This window comes from Neolamprologus brichardi, chromosome 7 (assembly GCF_056152115.1).
Source record: "Neolamprologus brichardi isolate AB-2024 chromosome 7, ASM5615211v1, whole genome shotgun sequence".
NCBI classification, from domain to species: domain Eukaryota; kingdom Metazoa; phylum Chordata; class Actinopteri; order Cichliformes; family Cichlidae; genus Neolamprologus; species Neolamprologus brichardi.
The window spans coordinates 64465574-64488670 of NC_142110.1; the positions used below are offsets into that span (position 1 = coordinate 64465574).

The 23097-nt window shown below is 42.3% G+C and overlaps 1 protein-coding gene across 2 annotated transcripts in view; it reads right to left on the reverse strand.

Annotated features, from left to right (window-relative positions):
• Positions 1-5473: 5473 nt before the first annotated feature.
• The window catches only part of spire2 (spire-type actin nucleation factor 2), a 56149-nt gene continuing 38525 nt past the window's right edge, over positions 5474-23097 (reverse strand). For both annotated transcript variants that reach the window (XM_087844127.1, XM_087844126.1), the window contains exons 9-15: positions 22562-22784; positions 17070-17197; positions 14490-14627; positions 14335-14402; positions 13341-13368; positions 10466-10563; positions 5474-6673 (exon numbers count right to left, since the gene is read on the reverse strand). In XM_087844127.1, the coding sequence (XP_087700253.1) occupies positions 6361-6673; positions 10466-10563; positions 13341-13368; positions 14335-14402; positions 14490-14627; positions 17070-17197; positions 22562-22784 (996 nt within the window). In that variant the 3' untranslated portion in view covers positions 5474-6360. The remainder of the gene's footprint in view (positions 6674-10465; positions 10564-13340; positions 13369-14334; positions 14403-14489; positions 14628-17069; positions 17198-22561; positions 22785-23097) is intronic.

A 23097-nucleotide genomic window follows, 5' to 3' on the forward strand; every position in this document is an offset into this window, starting at 1 on the left:
GTTTGTGTGAGAGAAACACCTGACAATAAATTCAAAATTTTACTATAAGCACAGAATATAAAATAGTTAATATTTTTACTTTGAAAAGTCCAAAGTCAGTTTTCAGTTATTTTTTGGGAGCTTTTGGAGCCAATATGAAAGATAAAATAATTTAAATTAATTGCATGAATTATATAAATATAAAAAAATGTAAGCCACTGAAGACAAAACGTGTAAAACAGTTTAAACTTGTCGTGATAAGAGTGGAATAAAGGTGTCCTGAAACCCAGAGCCTTCATTAGGTGGACCACATACTTGAACGCTTTTATTCTGAAAGTATAATCACCCACCTTCCTCTTTTAGTCCCCATAAAGCAGCTTGGACTCATGCGGCTTGTCAGAGTAAACTCAGAGCTGGATGACAGGCACACGCAGCCAATAGACACGTAGACCTGTAGATTATTTATTCATGATGGCAGAGGCGGGGAGTCCATAAAGCCATTATGGATCCACTGAGTAGTGGGGACAAAGCCTTCTTAAGTTCACTCACTGCGGTGACTCTATTAATGGATCCTGCTGCCTAATGTCTACTTTGACAGTCCCAGTACTACCTCACATAGTCAGATAGCCATAACTACAGAAGGAGCAAAAATATAACTAAGTTATATAAACCCCAACACCAATAAATAACATGCATCAAAACCTGATATGTTTTTTTTTATTTAGTTACTTAGTTACTTAGTTACTTTTTAAAAACACGATTTACAACCTGAATAGGTGATAAAGCGATAGATCTTTCAGCCCAATTCTACTTTTTCTGCATAATCATCATACAAAATGTAATCAAATGGAAAAGTCTCTTTTTAAAACTTGTTTTATTAGTTTTAATCTTTTAACTTTATGCATCAAGCAAAAATTTAATTATCTGCAACATTCTCTGACTGGAAGAAATTTGTTTAACACTTAAACCTATTTTCTGCACATTCCAGCACATAAATTTTTTTTTTGTGTGTGTGTGTTTACACTCACTCTTTCAAATAGATGCAAGTAAAACACAGCAGAAAATAAATAAAGTCAAAGACTAGCGGTCCTGTTGCTCTATTTTCACCTGTAAAGCAGGAGTGAGGTAGGCGGAGGGTTACCCTGGTGCAGGTGTGCCGCGGTCAGTGGAAGAATCCGCGAGTTTCTCTGTGAGTTTCCCATTACTTCGTAGAGCACTTGGTGCTTGCTTGGAAGTTTAGGGGTTTTTTCGCTGTAAAAAGAAGTTTTCTTCCCACGCACAACGGACACTAATGTTTTTGTCACTTTTTATGGAATCAAACTCAAAGTAAGGTCAGTACTTCCACGCTTTAAACGCTGCACACTCATACTCTCTCCCGCACTTGATATATGATCCATTGTTGATCTGCACACAGCTGTTGTCACAAACATTGCACTTGCTTACGTCACTGTCATGAGACATTCTCGCAAAAAAAATCACGGTTTTAGTAACACAGTAACGCAGCGTGCTTACGCTAAAGTAACGATAATCTAATTACTGTTTTTGCAATAGTAATCCCTTACTTTACTCGTTACTTGAAAAAAGTAATCGGTTACACGTTACTGCCCATCTCTGCAACCAAGGTATGCAGAAGAGCATCCCTGAAGACACAACATGTCAAACCTTGAAGGAGATGGCTACAGAAACAGAAGACCACACTCCTCTGCTGTCAGCTGAGAACAGGAAACTGAGGCTACGGTTCCCACAGAATCAGAATACTTTATTAATCCGTTAATTTAATTATCTTTTAAAAAGCACTCTGTTTATTATTATTAAAATTAGACTGTGGTAAGATCATCATTTTATCTTGATAGCTACTTTTTTCATTTACAATCTGCTGTTTTACCCGTAATCTGAACCAAAGTGGCCTCCACATTAGAGCATCATTAGTTTCGATTATAAAGACATTTTTAATGCGCTGTGGAGGAAAAACCTTTTGTTTCTCATGTTCCATATCCACATCACTTGTGATCACAGTATGATAAGTCATCATTATTATTTTAACTGTTCTCATTATTACCCTCTGGCCTGATGGAGATGAGTGATTTTGTGATAGTATGACAGGATTCTTAATGTTTGTACATTAAAGACATTTTCCTTTTACAGCAGCTAATCCGGTTACTGTAATCAGATGTTCCTGGTTATTAAGATAATCACAAATTACATGAGGTTTCCCAGCTGTTTCGCAGAGGCTGGACTAACTGTAGGTAAATACAAAAATATTTGTGTTGGTGAGACCTCCAGTGTCACAACATGACTTCTCCACCCTGGTGTCTGTGCTCTTTGCCACCAGCAGAGTCACATCTGTGACTCGATTTACCTTCATCAATTTTGAATGAAAGAAGCTCAGCTGCTACATCAGCCATGTTTCCATAGATCTTTCTGTGTGTAGATAAAACAACAACACGCTCGCTTTCAAAAAAGGGTTCAACATTATAGCCGTCATGAAGACAGGGTTTATTGTAGGACTGCTGCACCGACTGCCTTCAGGCATGTTATTCTATTCAAGTGAGATCTCCGCAGTTAGCAGGTGGGTTGTTGAGCAGTTCCAGTCTTTATGACACATCACAATACAAAGCTAAGTAATACTAAAGTTGTTCATTTGAATTTTTGATTTAAATTTGTCTTACATAGAAAATGTTTTCTGGTAAGGTTTTTAGAGCTTCGAGTCTCTGCAACTTTCCCGAGACACTCCACCTGTGGACCGAAGGTTTGAAGGTGAAGTTGTCCAATCCCAAAGCTGGATCCAAACCATGCCAGAACAATCCTCCCACAGCACGGCAGAGTCACCGGATCCGGCCTGTGCTGTCCTCAGGAAGTACACCTCACATGCACTTGCCCGCTTGATTAGAATATAGCGAAGGATGACTCAGCTGACTGTCAGTTTTTCCACATCTGTAAAGAGCAGTGATTGTTCTACAGCATCTGAGGAAGAGCCGCCCATCTGTTTTCCCTTACATGTTCCAAGCTGGAGCGTCAAAGTCGTGAAACAAGCTGTTTCCTCATTTCTGTCCCATAGATCTACACGGCCGTGTCACATTATCCTATTGAAACAGCTTCAAACTGCTTCACCCGTCCTCTGTTACCCCAACAGTGATTCTTCTGCCACAATTCCAGCTTTTCCTCGTGACGTCTGATAGAATAATCAGACAAATGCACTGCAGTCTGAGAGTTGGTGCACTTTAAGGCCAGCATTTACATGTATGTACTGTAAACAGCTGAGCATCATGAGCAGGTGAAAGAAAACTGTGAGAAAAAATGGAAAACTACCTGCCACAATGGAGCCCTTATTTTTTTTTCTTTCCTTTGTAGCTTGCATTTGTTTTTTGTAGAGTTTAACTTTGGAGCACATCTGCCAGCCAGTCTGCCTGCATCTGCGCTGGTTTCTTCCCACAGACTCAAAACACTCATGGTGTGGATGTGACTGTGAATGGATTGAAGTGGATGACTGGTTAGCAGTGTTGGGGATTAACGGAATACATGTACCGCCGTTACGTATTTAAAATACAAAATATGAGTAACTGTATTCTGTTACAGTTACCGTTTAAAAAGGTGGTATTTAGAATACAGTTACTTTGTTGAAATAAATGGATTACACGGCGGTACTTCCCTGTTTCATATTGTGGCGGGTCAGGACTGTTTGGGTTTTGTTTGACAGCTACGTTCTGTTGTCCCAGGCAGTGTTGCCAACTCCCCAGTAAGGAAAATCGCTATTGGTTGTCCTAAAAGTCGCTAGAAGTCGCTAAATGACGTCATCACCTAATTTGTATAATTGGTCATGCTAATGTAATTGTAACCTACATTGTTGGAGAGAGAAATAACATCGTGGACGAGACATAAAGTGAGCAAAAAACGTCCTAAATGCATTTAGAATTTATTTAGAACTACAAATTAAATTTCTTTTAGCAATTATTGTTTTTTGTAATGTCACAATTCCAACCCTGCTCCTTTACCCGGGCTTGGACCGGCAACAGTGACCCGAAATAGGCACTCTGGTGGAGTTACTTTGTGTGTGTGTGTTTATAAGTAGTTTTAAACCTGATCCACAAAACAGCATAAGAGTAAAAGAAGAACTGACTGCGTTACAGCACCTGCTGCTTGTTGAGAGTAAAAGCGATATGCGCTTTTACGTCTTTTTTAGCGACTTTTTTTTTAGAAAAAAAGTCGCTAGGGGTCTGAAAACTCGCTAAATATAGCGACAAAATCGCTAATTTGGCAACACTGGTTCCAGGCGGCAGCGTTACGGTTGCCATGGTTACAGGGTGACGCTCTCTCTCTGCGTGTTTCCTGGGTGAGAGAGCGCCTGTTGTTGTTGTTGTGCTAAGCTAATAGGCAGAATGCTACAAGCATAGCCCTAAAGAATGTAGCATCATGGGCAGTGTAGTCCGTGCTGCAGGGAGACTGGACTGCCATACTCGTTATGTGTCTGTGAGCGAGGGAGGGAGAAAAAGGAAAAGTACGAGCTGTCATCGAGCAAAAACGGGAGCTGGAAGCATGTAAATATAATAATAACCACTGCAGCCAAGAAGAGAGCCTGACGAGCCCAGTTGTAAGTAAGCTATTAAGACTCGACTGTACACCGTGTTCGTGTTTTCCTCTGAAAACAATAAGTTCTGTTGGAGCAGCCTTTCAACGCCTCTCTCTGTCTCTGCTAGCAAAGTTGACCCAGACAACAAAGTAAAGCTAGTTTTCGGCTACGAGCCCGACACAGAACCCACCGTATTAGCCAGAGGTCCCTTTACTACGGTTCGGAGCCGCGGACCTTCAGTAACAGTAATAAATCACAGCAATAGTACATTCATGTAGTTGTAAACAGCATGATAATATATTAAGTAATCAAAGTATTCAGAATACGTTACTCTCATTGAGTAATGTAATGGAATACGTTACAGAATACATTTTGGGGCATGTAATCTGTAATCTGTAATGGAATACATTTTAAAAGTAACCTTCCCAACACTGCTGGTTAGATAAATTGATACTTAAGTATGATCAAAGTAACTCCACCCATGTGACGTTTACTGCTTTACAGGGACATGTTCAGGTCACATGACAGGACGGTGAAGTTGCTCTGTGATCTTTATTTATTCCTCAGAGTAGCAATTTTAGTCCACTAAATGGGTTCAAATTAAATTTCTTGGAAGCACTACTTGAACATAAAAGGGTTAGTTCACACTGACGATGTGTGTTTGGATGCATTTACAAGCTGGTGATGCAGTCCTAAGTACCTGCGCCTCAGCAGAATCCTTTCACGTACTGCATTAGAACCACAGATGTGTCAATTTTTAATTTTTTAAAGTATAAATTATCCGTCAACAAGGTTTTTTACCCACCTGCTGCTCAAGAACAGGCACTTTACTCCTGAATTATGAAGCAGCGTGTTGCGTTTATTCGTGAAGCTCGGCTCTACTGAACACGTCAAACAGAAAAACTCGGAGACGCAGCGCTGGTCGTGTTTGTCGTTAGATTTTATTGCAGCTGAGGTTTTCTTAGTGTTTACAAAACCAGAGCAGATTGCAAGCGTCCACGGGGAGTGAAGGAGGGGGGGGCGGGAGTTTCACACGAGCATCGTCACGCTGCGTCAGTTAAGGGTGCAGCCTGCAGCTTCACCCCGTTACATTCACAGTGTCGCCGCCGTCGGAGCCTCATCCAGCTGGAACGGGGACTTTTTGGATGATTATACATAAACGCTGAGGGTCGTGTACAAGCTTTAAATTTACAGTTCTGTTTCTCTAAGTTACATTCAAGACAAAAACAAGGCAACCACAGAGCGCTAAAATGAGATGCTGACTCTATGCTGTGCAGCTTTCAACCTCACCTCCAGCCTCTCTCTTCTCTCTTACAGCACCCCCCCCTCCCCTCCCCCCGGCACTCTCCCGATCTGCCCTCTCCTCAGTCTGCAGCTGTGAGCGTCGGGGAGTGTCGTAGTGCTGTTGATAAGGCAGAAACAGAGAGAGCTACTCACTCAAACCTTAAAAGGTCAAGAGCTCTGTGCATGTGTGCATTTGTGATGGGTAAGATAAGGAAGATAATGCAGCTGTATGACGGGTGAGGCGGTGGTGTGTTGGAGTCTCTAGTTTCTTACTAAAAAGGCCCGAGAAAATTCGTTTTTTAAGCTTTATATATCATAGCACAACCGTTCAACCCAGTAATATTTAAAGAACCTTGAAGCACCTCACTGGATCGAGTGTTCTCATTACGATTTATTGGAGCCAATCAGATGGCTCGCTGAGTCGTTACTGCTGTGCATGAAGCCTAGTTTGTCTGTGAATGTGTGCACAGTGTCCATCAGTCTGCTCATTGGCTTGCATTGTTGATCGTCTCGGCATGGTGGAGCTGCTCTTAATGTTGGGAGTGGGGAGGGAGACAGTGTGGCTGAGGGAAAGGTGGAGGGTGAGAGTTTGCTTGAGGGAACGCCTCGACTTGGGACTGGCGTTGCAGCTGTGGTCTCTGAGCAGCAGCAGCAGCAGCAGCAGCAGCTTTGGCCTCCCTCTTGGGAGTATTGTTGAGGATGTCCAGGCTCCGGCGACTGGAGGAAATGACATCGGCGACGAATTTGGTGCATTCGGCACAGACGTCCCGCAGTGTGCAGCCGTGAGCGTACAGGTGGGGGAACTCCTCCTCCACTGAGCGGCGGGATAAGCTGCGCAGCGACCTGCAGAGGAGGGTGGAACAGTTTTATTAGAGCAGACGTGAGGCACTCAAAGAAAGACGAATATAAAACTAAGGGAGATTTCCATAATGACTACATGGTTCTTTAACAATAATTTAACTCAGGGGTGTCCAACTCCAGGCCTCGAGGGCCGGTGTCCTGCAGGTTTTAGATCTCACCCTGGGTCAACACACCTGAATCACATGATGAGTTCATTACCAGGAGAACTTCAAGGCTGTATCCCAATTCAGGGTCTGCAGCCTTAAAGGCCGCATTTTAAGGCCGATTACGTCACAGCGACGCGACGAAGGCTGTCCCAATTCGAAGGCTGCTCGAAATGCGGCCCTCAAATGCGTCCTTCATTTCCCTGAAGTTTAAGGACGTGGCGGTGTCGACTTCGTGGCCCAACATATCCCAGAATGCATAGCGCGGCGGTGGGTGTGGATAATTTTGCCGAAAAAAAAACAGCGGATGAGGGGCGCCGAAGAGTAAACTTTAAGTAAGTACTGAATATTATGTCACTTATTTATGTGTGAATGTTTAATAACGAAGAACATTAAAACATTGCTGTTGGCCACATGTCGGCAAAGTTATGTGACATTAGTGACGTTTGTACTAACTTGGTTTTAAAGCCTTTACTTTAAAATATACGCCGTTCAATAGCTGAGCTTAATCTTACAGAGAATGATCAAAGCTCATGTAGAAACAAACAAACAAATGAACAAAAGATTTTCTCCTTCATTTCTGTCAAACAAAGCTGTATGAAACGTTTCCAGCTGTTAGTATCATGGTTGCTAGGCAACCTGGGCAGCGCAACGGAGGCTAGACCGTCCCATTTCACAAGCCTCGCACTTCCGGCCTTAGCGGTCTTTAAGTACGCGCCCCTTGAGGATCGTTGAGGCTGCGTACTTTAAGGCTGCAGACCCTGAATTGGGATACAGCCCAAGACATGTTGAGGAAGTAACTTAGCCATTTAAATCAGCTGTGATGGATCAAAGACACATCTAAAACCTGCAGGACACCGGTCCTCGAGGCCTGGAGTTGGACACCCCTGATTTAACTGCACATCCAATAAGCACTCAGGGCCATCCCTCACACCCCCAAAACCCAAAACAAAAATGTTTTAGTTCAAAAGCCATAAATAACTGATGGCTGACCCCCCCCCCCCCCCTCCCTTATGACTTACAAAAATAAAATGTTGTTTCTTTTTTAAATATTTAATAAATCACACATGTTGTGGAAAAGCTACGGTACTACTTTAAGTTTTTCTTCTTCAGAAAAAGCCACTAATTTATTTCTCTTTTTATTTCTCTATTTATTGGCAGCACTTTTAAAACCAAACTGAAAACAATGACTGCTCAGCAGAGACACATCAGCTGAACATCTGGAAAGATGGAGCTACACTCGATCTTTCCAAGCTTATCCAAAGTGGCTGAAATATAAACACAGACATGCAGCAGCGCTGGGGCATCACAGTCACTAACGAGGAGATTAAGGTCAGCTTCTCTGATTGAAAAAAACAAAAACAAAAACAACTCGCTGTTACAAAACTCTGTGTGTTTCTGTGCACGGAGCCGCGTGGTGACAGGTGTTAGAGAGCGGATCAGCACAGCACCACGCCAGTGGCCCATTTCTCTCGTCAGCTCGCTGTTTGGCTCTCTCTGTCCACTCTCTCTTCCACTTCTGTCTTCACAGGGCCAAAAGCAGCGAGGATTTTGATGACAGCTGGGTAATTATTACATAATGGCTGCTTAGAGGCCCTGGAAGAGGCACTGCACTGATTACATAACTAAAGAGAGAGAGAGCGAGGGGGAGGTAGGTGGAAGTTGGTGATTGGATTGAGTAGGCAATCTGCGATTGGTTGAGGTAAGCACAGAGGCTGGTGCTGCTTAGGCTCCAGAAGGTTAGCAGTCATTGGCTCGAGTTAGAGGCAGACTTAAATAGATTTGACCTGTTTTTCCGTCTAGGTGTCCACTGTCTCGGGATTGAACCTGAGCAGTGAGCGGATGACAACACTGTGGGGAAACTGGTGTGTTGGAGTCCAAATGTCAGGGTAGCCTCAGGTTTGGAAACAAAAAGGTGTGCAGCTCAGAAGGTAGTATTTAACCTAGCTTAGCTACGCCAGGTGTTTCATATTTGCTACATGGGTTTTTGAGACCCATGTATCTGTCTGTGCAATAAGTTGTACCAAAATGCCAGAAGTAGCAGATATGATACAAATTAAACCTCAGATATGCAAATTAATATTTAATTTATTTTTTAAAAATTTGAATTTTGGGGCAATTGTTTCAGGGTCCAGGCCTTACAGGGATTAAACCTTTGAACTTCCTTATCAGCTTGGCTGTAAACATGTTAAAGAGGACCTATTCTACTCCTTTAGTATTCTATGTAGCACTGCATTATTCACATTTAAAAATAAAACAAAACCTGAAACACATTTTTCTCTTCTGCCAGCTCCTCATTTGAATCGGGGCTTCCTTTCCTTTCTTTCCTGAAGCCTGCAGAGGGGCAGCAGGCATTGCCTGGGACAGTGGGAGCCTTGAAGTTCCAATTCTAAGTTAATGTTATCAGAAAATGGCAACCAGAGTTATTATAGTTTTGAATTTTCTCATTAGTTTTTATTTTTATTTAGAATTTTTGTTTTAAGTTCAGTTTATCTGCCACAGCAGATTTTCTTGTTTCAGTTAGTTTTAGTCTTTTTAATTATACGTGTACAGAGGGCAAATCAGTGCAGGTATCACAATCAAAACAAAGAGCATATTTATAATATATATAATCATGTATAGACATCCAGAGTCTATATTAACACATCCATCATCAGACAGATACTAAAACATTTCCTTGGTATATTTTTTATTTTATTTTAGTCAGTTTTCAAAGTTAACAAAATAAAACAAACTGGAATCATCTTGTTAAGTCTAGTTTTTATTTTTTATTTTGGTTTTTTTCACATCCAGTTTTAGCTTTTGGTTTATTTTTTGTTTACTAAAATCATCTTGATGCTACTTTTTGAAATGAAAGATGTGGAAGGCTGTGACAGCTGCAAACATCTGCGACAGCTGCAAACATCTGCGACAGCTGCAAACATTTGAACATCTGCAGCAGCTGCAAACATCTGCAGCATATTTTAGTTGCTTTCTAAAACACAAAAGTGTTTGAAGAGAATTAAGCCCCTGTGCTAACAAAGGAGAAACAGTGACTCGCTATTTTGAGTTAAGTTCCTGAGAGGTTCCTGTTGTTCTTCTCCCCACATGGTGTGGCTGTCAGCGGGTCTGTCTGAACTGCCATTCCAAAATAAATAAATAAATAAATAAATAGATAAATAAAAGAGCAGATCAGGTCACTGCCAGTGAAAGGTGCCAGACACCAAAGATGTGAGATCGACATCTAGGGACATTTTAGAGAGTTTGATGTTAGAAAAATGAAGCTTTTAATTAAAAAAGGCCATCTCTGGCAGAGATCGAGGTGGTGTGTGCCCCTGCCAGGGCTCTGCTGCTTGGCTATCATAGCCGTTCCCAAATGCCCCTCTCATGTAGATTTTAGGGGATAGTGGTTGTCGACGGTGCAAACTGCACCCCTTTTTAAGAGCTCTGCAACAGGCACAGCCTCCATAGGAAACTCATCAGCTAGATTTGGAAAGGAAGGTATGTTAGGTATGCTTTTCACATTTCTTTTGATCTTTCTCCTGGTCCTCAGTGCATACTTCAGAAGAAAACTGTCGTTTTATTTTCAGCCAGCTTTATAATCTTCTCTACAATAAACAGACTCAGCTATTGAAGACAAACACAGACTCACTTGTAGACTTGGCTTTTTTGTCCATGGCTCTTTGGAGTGCTGTGAAAGCCCACAGTGTACACAGGAATGTGGGCCATCTTCTTTGAGGGTATCTTCATCTGGAGCACAGAAGAGGCAGACCAAGAGGAAAAACAATCAGGCAGAGGAAAGAGAACCGAGAGAGCCTGTGGTGGGAGGCACTGCAGAGGACTTTCACATCACAAGTATTTCTAGCCTCTACGACAAAAGAGATTCAAAACACGCGAACATCAAGGCCACGAGCCGTACAGTCACAGAGCAACAATAAGCAAATGCACATATTTTAATAAAAACTAACCACAACTAACCCAACACACACAAATTAGCCACAGCACACAAATCACACAAAATCCAAACCTACAGAGCACAGAACCACACATCCAACACGGCCCGGGACTGAGGCAACAAATCAAAACCAGCAAAAGAACAAAAGAAGAAGTGACGTCAATAGAAATGACAACCAGGCTCAAATAATGCGTTAATAAGCACTAAAATATGTCATTTAACCCCTTTCTGCAGCAGCCTCTTTCTTTCTCTTTTTACATGTAAAAGCTCCACATAGCTTTACTTAACAGGTCAACCTGAAGCATAAATGACTTCATATGTTTATTCTCATTAAAATGTAGCGCTTTAAATACAACTTCTTTGTTGTAACAATGCTTCTTGGCAATGCTTATTTCCCCTTAAATGGCCTTTTCATCCTCTCCACTCCCCTATCAGAGGTAGCCTCTGATGAACCGGCTCTGTAGAGCATAGAGTCCCAGACATCATAGACGTTGCAGAATCTCATCTAGATATCTCTCTGAACTGAGATCGCCTGCAGTGATGACAAGCCTTGTATTTCCAGTGAGGGAGATACTACCCCACAGCATTACGCTGCCTCCATTAAAAGCTGTTACTCTATCAGTCCACTCCACACTCTGATGATCCAGTGGCCGTAGGCAGAGTCTGAACTCAATGCTGAACTAATCAGGCGCCAGTCAGACATCTGACGGTCTCCAGAAGCTCAAAACAAGAGCTAATGGCAGAATAAGCAGTTTGGCATTGGCAGAGAAGATTTAGCAAGTTTCTCATAGGTCCAACCCACATACTCTACTCTGCTACTCGACCTACAATCGTGTTTCCAACAGTTTTTTGTTGTTTTTTTTTGTTTCACACATGGTACAGCCGTAATTCATTTCCCATACACAACCTTCCTTTCAATTAAAGTAAAACTGTTTCCATGCATGAAAAGGAGCAGGAAGAAGAATAAATTCTTATTGACACCTGCCCCCTATCTGTGATAATACAAGTAGGCACTTACAACCAAAATTACACTCTGACAATATTCTGTACATAACAAAACAAAACAAAACAAACAGAACAATATACTCAACAATGAGCAATACCACTAAATCTCAAACTAAAAGGATCGTTTTTCTAGAACTAAATTCTATTATTTTCAACTTCTACATATCGGTTCATCATTTTATTCTTATAGCAGATTTTAAATTGAGAAACATTTGTACAACACTTAAGATGATCGCTGAGAGAATTCCAGTTTCTTATGCCTGTGACTGTTGGACACATTTGCCTTTGTGTGGTTCGAGCAAACCGGTGCTTAAAATAAAACTTCCTTCTGCCGTCCCCATTTTCTGAACACAATACAAATAAACTTTGTAACTTAAGAGGTAGTGTTTTATTTTTTGCCCTAAACATAATAGTTAAAGTCTGTAATTTCACTATGTCTTCTAGTTTTAATAATTTTGATTTTATAAACAAACTATTAGTGTGTTCTCTATATTTAACATTATGCATAATTCGAATCGCTCTCTTCTGTAATAAATATAATGGTTTGATATTAGTCACATATGTATTCCCCCATACTTCAACACAATAACTCAGATAGGGTAGAAACAATGAAAAATATTATATTCTCAGTGTCTTGTAATCTAATATATATCTTACATTACCCAAGACATAAATACTTTTAGCCAACTTTTTTTTAACATGTTCAATGTGTGATTTCCATGTTAACTTGTCATCCACTATTACACCCAGAAAACGGAATTCTGTCACTCTTTCAATTATTACTCCCTCTATAGATAATACTATCTCTTCCTCCTTTACACGGTTTCCGAATATCATAAACTTTGTTTTTTCCAAATTCAGCGATAGCTCATTTACATCAAACCATTTTTTAATGTTTTTCATTTCAATAACCATAATTTTAGCCAATTCTTTCAAGTTTTCTCCGGAACAATAAAGATTTTAAGACTTAAGACATAAGATTTGCCAAGAAGAAGAAGCATACAACCAAGAGTGTAATCGACCAAACTAACATTGCCTTTCTTTTTGTGTTTATATGAAAAAAAAATTACAACAAATTTTATTATGAATAATGGTGACACTCACTGCACTGTCTGTGAGTGCAGAAGCTCCACCCACTCCGTGCCAAAACCTTCTGTTTATGAGGAGCAGCCAATAAGAAGAAAGTTGACTAAAACGGCTTTAAAGGGAGTCCAGATGCCAGAGTCCTCACACCAGAGTGATGCAGAGAGCGGTTAAATCTATATCTATTACACTGTTTTATATTAAAAATAAAATCTGTTTTTTATTTTTTGTAGAAATATTTTTTAACTTAACAATTCACAGTGTGTAAGAATGACAGTTCAGATGTGAAAAAGTTGAACTTTATATACTTTAATTAAAAACACCTGGTATCAAATGACATAACGTGTATGAACAGAAAAATTAAAAACTCTACAGCAGTAACAGTAATGACATGAAAAGCGAGGCTAAAAAGGCTGAGTACAAAGTCATACACAGCTGAATAAAAACAGAGCCAAGAGAAAAGATTTGAAAGTTAGAAAGTTACCTTTGCACTGCAGGAGCTGCAGACAGATCTGGGAGAAAAAGAAAAGATTTTACTACTACAGCACACATGTCTGCACACTTTCCTACAGCACACATGTCTGCACACTTTCCTACTACTTAAGCGGGAACAGGCCGCTCTGATGGCTATAAACCCCCCACCCCGGTAAGACCTGTTCTCATGCTACTTGTTCTAATAATCCCTAATTGTAGCATTTGGAGGTGTAGCACAGTCACAGCACGGTCCCTGGTTCCAATCTCTTGCATGAAAACCTTTGAATTCAGTAGTGATTAGTGGGAGCATAAATGTGAAGGGTACAGAAAAAAGTCAGTGGTCTCCATCATGGCAGGAAGCAGGAACTGGGAGAGTAGAGAAGAATGAATGCAAGAATGAGCAGATGATAAGCAGCTCCAGAGCGCTCTGGACCTCAGGCTGGGACAAAGCTTCATGTTCTGACAGGACAACCATTCTAAACACACAGCCAAGACAAAGAAGTTGCCTCAAGGCCGCTATGTGAATGTCCTTGAGTGACCTGGTCAGAGCCCAGGCTTGAAGCCAATTGAACATCGTTGGCGAGATCTGAAAAAGACCGCGCACCGACGTGCCCCATCCAGCCTGATGGAGCACGAGAGGCTCTGCAAAGCAGAATGTTAGAAACTGCCCACATATACGTGTGCTAAGCGTGTAACTGAGTACCGCAAAGGCTGAATGCTTATGCACATGTTATATTTTGTTTTTTTATTTTCATACATCACAGCAAACTTTGTTCACTTTCTCTTTATGAGATATTGTGAGTAGATTTCTGAGGTAAAAAATGAATCGCATTTTGGAATAAGCCTGTAATTTGACAAAATGCGGAACAAGTGAAGTGCCGTGAATACTTTCCGCATGGACTGTAAATATGCCCGGGTATTGATTTGTGGAGACTCGTGTTTCAGCTGCAACCTTGGAACAAACGTTTAAACGTCAACAAGAGAATGAAAGACTTCCTTCATACCTTTTGCACAGTAAGCAGGTAGATGGCCACGAGAAGAGGGGGAACTTCACTCTGCAGCAGCAGCAAACCTGAGAACACACACTCACAGTCAGTGAATCCCGTTAGTGTTGACAGCACAAAGAAACACTGCACTGAGAGAAGTTCTGCACTGTTACCTTCCCCCGCTTCAGGTTATTGTACAGCTCTTTGCTCTGGAGATACTTTTCCATCTCCGCTTTGACCAGTACTCGCCGCACGTTGATGACCTCGTCCACGGTTAAGGCGAGGCTCTCAACAGGGTGGCTGAACTCCTCCTGAACACAACCGAGAGCAGTTAAAGAGAGGAAACCCATCAGTCTGAGCTCCTGTCCACGGTTTATTTTAAAGAAAAAGCTAAAGATAAGAGATTACAGAGGAAAACTAAAACCAAAATGTTATCACCTGCAGTTTTATGCTTGTGTGAAACAGTCAAAGAAAAGTTTAATCACCTGAACACAAGTCTTTTCATACACATGAAAGACTTGTGTTCAAAAGATTAACTAAACCTTGCAGGAAATTGCCAGAAATGTAACATTTCAACTAGGGATGCGACGATACCAATTTTTTCAAACCGATACGATACCGATACTTGGATCTGAGTAGTTGCCGATACAGAGTACAAATCCGATACTTCTACCACACACACACACACAAATGCAATGAATTGGAAGACAGGTTTTATTTTATTCTCTGCCGATAATAAATAATATCTTAATAAAAATGACCACAAAAAAATTTCTAGTGAAAAATAAGCACTTCTGTTAAATTATTGCAGAGTCTCCACATTGTAATTTAACAGAATATCACTGAACTATTGGCACTGTCTCTAGGGGATGTCCCCCTAGTGGCCAATCTAAAAAACTACAACAAAAATGACAAGCCACCCTCTGATTTATGAAATAAGCTAGTATCGGTTCATGGTATCGGTTAACTTTTACGAGTATGAGTACACGCACATTTTACAGTATCGGCCCCGATACCCGATACCAGTATCGGTGCATCCCTAATTTCAACACAAGAGTATGTACTACTCCTTTTACAAAACTGAACTATCTGCCAGTCTCATGTCCTCCTGCACAGTTTCGCACCTGAGCCTCCAACTTCCCTTTCTACTGCACGGATACATGTTGTGCATATCTGTGAAGTACGGAGCCCCGCAGGGGACATGGGAGAAAAAAAAATTAAGAGATCTCGCAAAAGTTTTGCGAGATCTCGCAAAACAAACTCGGATCTCGCAAAACTTTTGCAAGATCTCGCAAAACAAACTCGGATCTCGCAAAACTTTTGCAAGATCTCGCAAAACAAACTCGGGATCTCGCAAAACTTTTGCGAGATCTCGCAAACGTTTTAGCCGCATTCTTCGGACGCTGGCTCGAAGCCGACCGGGAGGTCGAGGCACGATGTGCCGGGAAAGCGGTGTTCCTCCCGGCTGTAGTAGGTCTTGACCTCCCGATAGCTCGAAGCTAACGGGAGGTCTCGACCTCCCGTTAGCTTCAAGCTAATGGGAAGAATGCGGCTAAAACTTTTGCAAGATCTCGCAAAACAAACTCGGATCTCGCAAAACTTTTGCAAGATCTCGCAAAAGTTTTAGCCGCATTCTTCCCATTAGCTTGAAGCTAACGGGAGGTCGAGACCTCCCGTTGGCTTCGAGCTATCGGGAGGTCAAGACCTACTACAGCCGGGAGGAACACCGCTTTCCCGGAACATCGTGCCTCGACCTCCCGGTCGGCTTCGAGCCAGCGTCCGAAGAATGCGGCTAAAACGTTTGCGAGATCTCGCAAACGTTTTGCGAGATCCCGAGTTTGTTTTGCGAGATCTTGCAAAAGTTTTGCGAGATCCGAGTTTGTTTTGCGAGATCTTGCAAAAGTTTTGCGAGATCCGAGTTTGTTTTGCGAGATCTTGCAAAAGTTTTGCGAGATCCGAGTTTGTTTTGCGAGATCTTGCAAAAGTTTTGCGAGATCCGAGTTTGTTTTGCGAGATCTCGCAAAACAAACTCGGGATCTCGCAAAACAAACTCGGGATCTCGCAAAACTTTTGCGAGATCTCGCAAAACAAACTCGGGATCTCACAAAACTTTTGTGAGATCTCGCAAACATTTTAGCCGCATTCTTCGGACGCTGGCTCGAAGCCGACCGGGAGGTCGAGGCACGATGTGCCGGGAAAGCGGTGTTCCTCCCGGCTGTAGTAGGTCTCGACATCCCGATAGCTCGAAGCTAACGGGAGGTCTCGACCTCCCGTTAGCTTCTAGCTAATGGGAAGAATGCGGCTAAAACTTTTGCGAGATCTCGCAAAAGTTTTGCGAGATCCCGAGTTTGTTTTGCGAGATCTCGCGAAAGTTTTGCGAGATCCCGAGTTTGTTTTGCGAGATCTCGCAAAAGTCCGTCTTAATTTTTTTTTTCTCCCATGTCCCCTGCGGGGCTCCGTAGTGAAGGGAGCAGTGCACGCCCATGCAAAGGTTTTTTGGGGCGGGCATTTTTCTGCACGGATTAGCCTTCATTTGAAAAATTATATGGCAACTTTCAAAATAAAGTAATTGCTGTTGATTTAGATCAATATTATCAATACTGCAGCACTTTATACAGTAAAAAAATGGAGATATAACCCCACCAATCTAAGCTCAGTAACAGATAAAATTGGCTTGACAGGATGAATATTTCTGCAGTGATGTCACATGAAGCCGAGGACCATCTTCTGCCTCTGCAGTGTTTTCATCTCACCATCCACTGGTGCTCGTCTCCAGCTCTGGACTCGAACGCGGTCTCGGATCCCTCTGTAGTCTCGTCGACCGAGCTCAGAGACAGGCGGGCCGGAGAGGGCGGCACCCAGCCGTGAACCGGGAAGGAGGCTGGCACGTGGACATGAATGAAAAGTGAATGAGACAGAGAGGGAATAATGAGCTGAGGACAGTAGAAAGTGAATGAGAGAACACCACGAGTCGCGGTCTGAAGAATCCATGAATTACACATCAGCCTCTTTCATTCAGGCCCGGCTCGGATCTCGGGCCTTCAGAGAGTTTGTCGATCCGACTGGAACGCCGTCATCTATTATTAATCTGATTTCAGTGGAGTGATTGGCCCATGCTGCTACATCTGTAACTCAGATCACGGTGAGAGGTCTGCTCTTAACACAGCAGACCTCACACAGTTTAAACTGGGTGCCTCTTCGATCCTGCAAATGGAAGGTGTCAATTCGTCTCTAATGGAAAGTAAACAGGGCAATGGGAGGGCTGGAACAGGCCAGTAAACATGATCAGCGCATAGAATTTGGATCAGCTGCCGATGACAGCCGGCTTATAGGCTTACCTCCTCTCACTGGCACACTTGAGGCCGGAGAGTCCTCTATTGGCAGAGCTGTGCACTGCAAACTAAAAATCCTGCTATCGTCCAGCTGAGTGTAACATTTATGGCACATAAGCTCTGTGGATGGCTTTGCAGAGTGGATTAAAGTCAGGATCGTTTTTCAAACAATTACCTCTGGATATGGACACCGAGGCTGCTAATGCACGAATCATGGCTATCAAACACATAACATCCTTCCCGGGGCTTTCATGCAGCACACAATTCAAAGCCATTAGCTTCTACCCTCCTTCACCCAATCACTTGATTTGATTACAATCCATAACCAGTCTCTGAGCCGTTCCACGGCCGACGTGAATCCAAGTCAAGGCTGCGGCGAACTGACACAGCTGTTCTGTGAGGTAACGGTGGTTCAGCGAGGTTGGAGATTGGAAGCAGTGGTGACATAATGTCTCCCAAACCATTAAATCATTTCATTACCCCGAGGGTTGGGAATCGAATAAACATTTCTTCCTAGAGTTTTGGTTTTGTAGCCGTAACGGTAATTAGTAGATGCTGAGTTTTGTCATGACTGCTTACTGCTTCTTTCCTTCCAGGCCTCGAGGCAGAAGAGGTGGAAACTTCAGTATCCCCTGCACTCAGTTTGTTGGGTCTGATGTCTGCTCGGAGGCGTTCTTCATTCAAATACAGCGATGAAGAGAAAGCCATCAGGAGGCTCATCAACACACATCTCTTTGCGGCTCTTCATATGTCTGTGAATGTACAGACAGCTATTACTGTCTGTACATTCACATTAAAAGAAACATTAAAAATGTCCAAGTTTTAAACTTTTTTAATGATAGAAGGTGATCAAGGGAGGTTTGTGGTTTTGGCTTGGTTTGTCCTTCTGAATTCACACATCTATTACAGACCAGGGTCTCGGGGTCTTTTATAAAGACAAACTTGATGCAAGTTTAACAGGAATCCAATTCTGGCTTCCTGTTAAATCCAGAATTGAATTCAAAATCCTGCTCCTCACATACAAGGTCTTAAATAATCAGGCCCCATCTTATCTTAATGACCTTGTAGTACCATATCACCCTATTAGAGCACTTTGCTCTTGCTCTGCAGGCCTACTTGTTGTTCCTAGAGTATTTAAAAGTAGAATGGGAGGCAGAGCCTTCAGTTTTCAGGCCCCTCTTCTGTGGAACCAGCTTCCAGTTTGGATTCAGGAGACAGACACTATCTCTACTTTTAAGATTAGGCTTAAAACTTTCCTTTTTGCTAAAGCATATAGTTAGGGCTGGACCAGGTGACCCTGAATCCTCCCTTAGTTATGCTGCAATAGACGTAGGCTGCCGGGGGATTCCCATGATGCATTGAGTTTTTCCATTCCAGTCACCTTTCTCACTCACTATGTATTAACAGACCTCTCTGCATTGAATCATATCAGTTATTAATCTCTGTCTCTCTTCCACAGCATGTCTTTTATCCTGTTTTTCTTCTCTCACCCCAACCGGTCGCAGCAGATGGCCCCGCCCCTCCCTGAGCCTGGTTCTGCCGGAGGTTTCTTCCTGTTAAAAGGGAGTTTTTCCTTCCCACTGTCGCCAAAGTGCTTGCTCATAGGGGGTCATATGATTGTTGGGTTTTTCTCTGTATCTATGAAGCGCCTTGAGGCGACTTTTGTTGTGATTTGGCGCTATATAAATAAAATTTAATTGAATTGAATAGTACAGTACAACAAATCTGACCCATGCACAGAGACGTTTGAAACCTGCTGACACAGATGTCGAGGCGGTGAATCCAACTAAACTATAATAATTGAATACAAGCTATCAATATATCCGATACCATCTGATACATTTATATTAACTTCAGACAACACACGTCCTCCCACGGTGTGAAGTAGAGACTTAGGAGGTCAGACTCTACGGTGACCAACAGCAGTAGAGCCCATGTATAAATTAACGTGTGTATACAGATACGTTAGGCAGGCCTGATATATCTCAGGTTTCAACCACGCTGTGCAATGCGCTAAACTCTGTCGTGCTTGTTAACCGCTTAACTACGCAAAATTACATCTTATTTTGTACTGCTTCACTCATATTTCTTGTATGGTGTACACGTTCCCTATTGTTGAATATAGTATTATTGTTATAATACAGAGAGGTGAGCCAGATATTGAGCAGACAAAGCCACATTGAGTTTCCAGGGCTGAAAAACTCTTTCAGATTTGTGTCACGATTAAGGTTTTGGTCAGAACTTTTTTTCCGAGCATCAATATCATGGGATTTGTTGTCTTTTTCAACAGCAGGACTGCACAGATTTCATGCCTGTGACGAAGAGTAACAGAAACAAACAATGCTTCCTTGGACGCATTCTGTTTCCTGATGATTCACTGCAGAAAAATGTTTTCAGTTTGAGAATTTCATATAGTATAACCTGTTTTGATGAGCCACCTATCCCACATGATGACATTAAATTAGGGATGCAACGATACCAATTTTTTTCAAACCGATACGATACGGATACTTGGATCTGAGTACTTGCCGATACAGAGTACAAAAACCGATACTTCTACCACACACACACACACACACACACAAATGCAGACAAGTTTTATTTTATTCTCTGCCGATAAAAAATAAAATCTTAATAAAAATGACCACAAAAAAATTTCAAGTAAAAAATAAGCACTTCTGTTAAATTATTGCGGAGTCTCCACATTGTAATTTAACAAAATATCACTGAACTATTGGCACTGTCTCGAGCTTTCAGAATAATAAATAAACACTTCTGTTTATTTATTATATTTCATATCGCAGCTCGAGTCTGCTGAGAAGACGGTGCAATCCTATGTTTTCCATGACCGGCATTGGCTGGTCATCCAGAGAAATAAAATGAGTCAGAGCCTCTGTTATTTTAACTGCCCGTGGATTTTCTCTTGACATTTTTCTTCGCTTTTCCAAAACCTGAGTTAAAGTTGGCTGTTCCGGTCCACACTGCTGACATTTTGTTTAGCCTAGCTACAGCAGCCTCCAGTTTCTCTTCTTTTATCTGGAGCTGCCAGTCTGACTCATCTAACCCTGTGCCTGTTTAGCGCGGGATGTCCCCCTAGTGGCCAATCTAAAAAACTACAACAGAAATGACAAGCCACCCTCTGATTAATGAAATAAGTTGGTATCGGTTCATGGTATCGGTTAACTTTTACGAGTATGAGTACACACACATTTTACAGTATCGGCCCCGATACCCGATACCAGTATCGGTATCGGTGCATCCCTACATTAAATGTTTAGCCAATAAGAAAACAGATAAAAGATCCAGGTAACCAGTGCTTGTTGTAGTTCAAAATCCTAGATCGGCCTCGATACCCGATACCAGTATCGGTATCGGCCCCGATACCCGATACCAGTATCGGTATCGGCCCCGATACCAGTATCGGTATCGGACCCGATACCCCATACCAGTATTGGTATCGGACCCGATACCCCATACCAGTATTGGTATCGGTGCATCCCTACATTAAATGTTTAGCCAATAAGAAAACAGATAAAAGATCCAGGTAAGCAGTGCTTGTTGTAGTTCAAAATCCTAGAAGTTTAGTTGGTGATGTTTTGCTACGGATCCCACAAAAAAAGGAGCTGATCGGACAGCATGCTCTCCACATGTACTCGTGTAGCTCACAGCAGGTGAAACGATGGCAGGATTCAGGGAAGTCTGGCAGCTTGACATGTCAATACACAGAGTGCTTTTCACCTCAAGTCAAATTACCTTCACTGGTTAAATGCAAGATAACATTGCACAACTTTAAAGTATTTTAGAGTGATTTAGAATGACTCAAAGATTTTCATTTAGCTTCAGTAACAAAACTCTCTGTAGGGGACGTGACTGCCCACAGACCCACAGGACCGAGTGGAGACTGGCCATCCTCACCTGGCTCATCATCAGCACGTCACATATGCACAGTCTGAAAATAAAGCCAGTGGCAGTTCTCACACATCATTACACTTCACGTCCTCACTATGAGTAACGTAGGCTAAGTTTACAGTTAAACCAAACATGAATAAATCACATTTACAAATGATGATTTTGATCACATGATATCGTGGGTGGGTGAGTGCCAGAGGTCAATGTGATTTTAAGAACCAATCAGCGGCCTCATTTTTACGTATCAAAAGTCATGAGGTGTTTATGGTTGAATGTAGGTGTTTAGAGTGCACACATTTATTAAGGAGTATTTGCCTGAATGTTTCCACGTATCTGACTTTTGTATGCTTTTATTCTGGATACTAATTCACTCTTTTACAAATGAGACCCCAGGACTTGTCCTCTGTCACGTTTAGACACTTGCTGAAAACCAAAGGGAATATCTGATCAACCACTTCTTCTTGAAGGCTCAAATACTGGCCCTGTGTCTCCCCCTATGGGAGGAGACTTAGCATTGCAGACAGGTGAATCATCAGCCACGGCTGGATCAGAGTCTGAAGACTTTCATAACAAGGAGACTCTTAAAACAGCTTATATCGCTAGTGATTTTATTTCAAACAGGAAGCTCTAACCCCCTAAAATGAGCTGCTGCAGTGCTTGGCTGGGATTGATCCACAGACAACTTCTGAATGGTGGTGATTGTGAAGCACTGACACACTGCTCAGTGCAGGCTGAATACACAACAAGCTGTGGTCCTGCACTGAAAACCTCCTGATTACAGCTTCTTTTCAGTCCTGTGGATGAGACAGCACAACTCGTCAGGGTCTATCGTTATATGGTAACAGCTCAGTACCTGTCAACTCAGACGCACCTGTTCATTTAAAGTTTAATTTCAATTAGTGTTTTTCTAGTGTGTAACCAACATAGCTTGGAAAAAACCCCAGAGAGCACCTAGAGATATAAAGAATTACGCATTTGAGTACTAGCATAGGGGATATCCTGACCTCTGTGATGAGGAGGAGCACCGACGCTGGTTAGAGTCCTGGATCGAGGCCTGTCGACCCTCAGGTTGACCACCCCGCTCAGCTGGGCCGACTCAGAGAGCGAAGGAAGCATTTCCCCACGGAGCACAGCCAGGTCGTGCTCCGAGAAGGACCGATCTCTTTTCAGAGGAATCGGGGAGCTCTCTGTCCTCCGCAGCTCCCCGTTATCTGGAGACTCCTCCTCCTTTGGTGGAAGGGTGGCAGGTGAGGAAAGATTCGGGGTGGGAAGGAAAAGTGAGGGACCAGGGAGATGAGCAGGAAGAAAGTAAAGAGAAGTCACCAGATAATAATGATCTATCAGCTTTAATTCTCAATTTTCTTCACAGTTTAGGATGCATCTATCCTGAGCAGTGTTTTCCAGCTCTTCCTGCAGGATCCTGTGTGTTCCCAGGACAGAATAAATCCAGTACCTTGCAAAACTAAGCTAACTAATAGGTTATTTGCTGTTTTTAGGAAACTGAATTTGATATGTGGCTGGAAAACGCCAAAAAGGAAGC